The sequence below is a fragment of the Marmota marmota genome, unplaced genomic scaffold (assembly GCF_001458135.2).
Source record: "Marmota marmota marmota unplaced genomic scaffold, marMar, whole genome shotgun sequence".
Taxonomy (NCBI): domain Eukaryota; kingdom Metazoa; phylum Chordata; class Mammalia; order Rodentia; family Sciuridae; genus Marmota; species Marmota marmota.
The window spans coordinates 393,624-396,899 of NW_025999985.1; the positions used below are offsets into that span (position 1 = coordinate 393,624).

At 41.7% G+C, this 3,276-nt stretch overlaps 1 protein-coding gene across 1 annotated transcript; it reads left to right on the forward strand.

Moving 5' to 3' along the window:
- The first annotated feature begins 793 nt into the window (after positions 1-793).
- On the forward strand, positions 794-1,690 carry LOC107160735 (vomeronasal type-1 receptor 4-like). Its single transcript, XM_015507369.1, has one exon. The coding sequence runs from the start codon at positions 794-796 to the stop codon at positions 1,688-1,690; it is 897 nt and encodes a 298-aa protein (XP_015362855.1).
- The last annotated feature ends 1,586 nt before the right edge of the window (positions 1,691-3,276 follow it).

Here is a 3,276-nt window from a genome sequence, read left to right on the forward strand (position 1 = left end):
CGTCTACAACTAAAAATATTTAAAAAAAAGAAGAATGGAAAGTTAAAAGTAACAAAGGGAGAATGCAAGAGAAAATAGTAGAATTTGGCTGTCACAGAAGAAAAGAGAGAAAATAAACTATAGAAACAGACAAATGAAAACAGAGAAAACAAACCCAGATTACTCATCAAAACCCCAACCCTCAATAGACAAGGCAAGGAAAAATTTTAAAGATGATAGACATTTAAAAATGCTACGGTGAGGGAAAATAAACAAATATGTGTATGTATATATATATGTGAACCAGTGAGCACAGCAAAACGCATAAAATAGGAGGAAAACAAAAGAATAAAAGATAATGAAAAAGCAAGGACTCATTTCCACTGAGGGGATCAAAATAGTTGTCTTTTTACAAAATAACTATCAAATATCAGTTTATGCTGCACATGTTGAGTTATGCTTTCTCTCCAATGCTCTCATTTTCCATTCCTTCCTCCAGGTTATCATCACCTGATTTTTAAAGTTGACTTCTCTAAGAAGATAATCTGGGAACTCCCCCATTCATATGTACATCTTGATATTTTAACAATGAATGTTGTACTTGGTGAAAATACACACCCACAGACAGGTACTGCAATATTTCCCAGGCTGAGTTTTAATGCCTAGTTCAAACCACACTTCTGCCCCAGCCTCCTAAGGAGCTGGTGACTACAGGTATAAACCACTGGGCCTCACTACAAAATTTTTATTGAGTCATTTTGTTCACAGGAAGAACGGTTGCAATCACTTAAAGGAATATGTGCTTGGAGAGGGAATGGACTCCAGAGACGTGGCCATGGGACTGATGCTCTTATCACAGTCTGCAGTTGGAATTCTGGGAAATTTCTCTCTGCTTTATTATCATTTAGTCCTTTTCTACAATGACTGTATATTAAGGACCACTGATTTGATTATCAGGCACCTGGTCATAGCCAACTCTTTGGTCATTCTTGGCAGAGGAATTCCCCAGACAATTGCAGCTTTTGGGTTGAGGTACTTCTTCAGTGATTTTGTATGCCAACTTATTTTGTACATGCAGCGAGTGGGCAGGAGTGTGTCCATTGTCATCACCTGCCTCTTGAGCATCTTCCAGAACGTCACCATCAGCCCCATGAACTCCTGTTGGAAGGATCACAAAGAAAGAGCTCCCAAGTACATTGGCTTCTCCATTTCCCTCTCCTGGATCCTGTACATGGTGGTGAATTCCATTTTTCCTCTCTATGTTCTTGACAAATGGAATAGCAAAAACTTGACAGAGAAAAGATATTTGAGGTACTGTCTTTACATTGGTCCTAACAACATAACAAACTCATTATATGCAGCCTTATTTGTATTTCCTGAGGTTGTCTTTTCCTTGCTCATGATCTGGTCCAGTGGCTCCATGGTTCTCCTTCTGTACAGGCACAAGCAGAGGGTTCAGCACATTCACAGCATCAAAGGTTCCCCCAGATCCTGCCCTGAGTCTAGAGCCACCCAGAGAATACTTGTCTTGGTCGGCTCCTTTGTGAGTTTCCACACACTCTCTTCCTTATTAAATGTTTGTGTTACCCTTCATTTTAATCCCAGTTGGTGGTTGGCGAACACCAATGCCCTGATCTCCATGTGTTTTCCCTCTGTCAGCCCCTTTCTTCTCATGAACCATAACTCCATTCTATCCAGGCTCTGCTCCTAAGGAATATAAAATTCTTAATTCTGAAATAAGTATGTGAATAGTATGTGTTGAGACAATGTGCAATTGTTTAGTCATTCTTCATGCTCAAAACACCAATCCAGAAACTATGAAGTAGTCACTTGCCTTTCTATTGTAAACTCCTAAGGACATTGGTGTACTCAGCTGCCTGAATGTGGGAGCTACATATTCATTGTGGAAGGAAGCAAAGCTGATTGTGTTCATGCTGTTGCACAGCAACCTGTAGATTGTCACTGGAATTCATATAGCTGGAGACAGATCAAATAAATGAGTCCCAGTCCTTGAAAGTTGGTTTAATCACAATGACTGAACAAGCAGTTTACTCCTGAAAACATTTGCCAGAAGAAAATACAGTGGAGACATGAGTGGTCTATAAAGGAGTATAACAATTATCCATGTATTTATCTCAAATGTTCCTATCATGTCGAGAGCTTTTGTTGAAGAGTGAAACCAGATCCAGAAGTTATCTGGGATAGATGTGGAATTAATAGATATGTTTTTCCAAAATTGTATCATTAGTGTGATCAGAGGATGAAAATGAAAGAGAGGCCCAGACAACAGTAGGTAGATGGTGGTGGTCCTGCAGGTTGGAACCCAGTGCACCACACAGAGAAGCAGTGTCATGCAGGCATCCTGCCTTGTGCAGGGTAATGCAGTCCAAGATCCCCAATGCATTTCAGAACCCATGCACACTACTGTACACTATAGTAGTTTGGAGGCCCCAGTTAAAAACAATGTGGTTTGGAATCTAGAGCAGCCAATCAAGTCCACATCAGAAGGAACAAGAGGCTACCCTCATTTTACTTACCTTGATCCTATTTCCATCTCCTCAGCTCCAAGGCTGCCCTGAAAGCAACCACTGTTCAACTATAGCATAACCAAAAATCAATACCCTAGCAGAGGCTGAAGGGATCAGATATGGTGCTGAAAAGCAGAAAAAAAATATCCAGAGAGAATTTTCACTAACTTGTCTGAAACTCATTTTTCTTAATTTTTCTCCATTTGACCTGCCTCAGAATTTGATCACTGTGCACACACTCCAACTCTTGGGGCACATGTCAACAATAACCAGCAGCAATTGTTTAATAGTGAAGCATTTAGAAGAGTGACAGTGCCTGACTGTGTGACAGATGAGAGTGACAGAGGACACAGGGAAATGGGATGACAGGGTTAAGACAGTGGAGCGGAGACCCTGAAGGGTGGGTTTATAAAGTGCTGGGGGAAGAGCAGAAGGTGGAGAGTGAGAAGACAGAAGGATACCACATGTTGCTCAGGGGCTCAAGTCAGTGCTGGACCTAGGTTACAAAGACAGCATGTGTGCAAGGAAGTTAAGGATATTGGGTTCTGGAGAGGAGGAGGATGACAAGGTGTCCCATTAACACAGGGTAAAATGACGATGCATGGTTCAAAGGCAAAAGGAGGTTATGGTTCGTGGGAATGTGATGAAGTGTGCTGTGGGGAAAGGAGCAGGAGACGGGGAGGTCGATCTTGGTGGGCAATGGACTAAGGCACATACAGGTGTAAATAAAGTGGAGCCAGGGGGACCTGATAGACATGGGGAGGGAGAA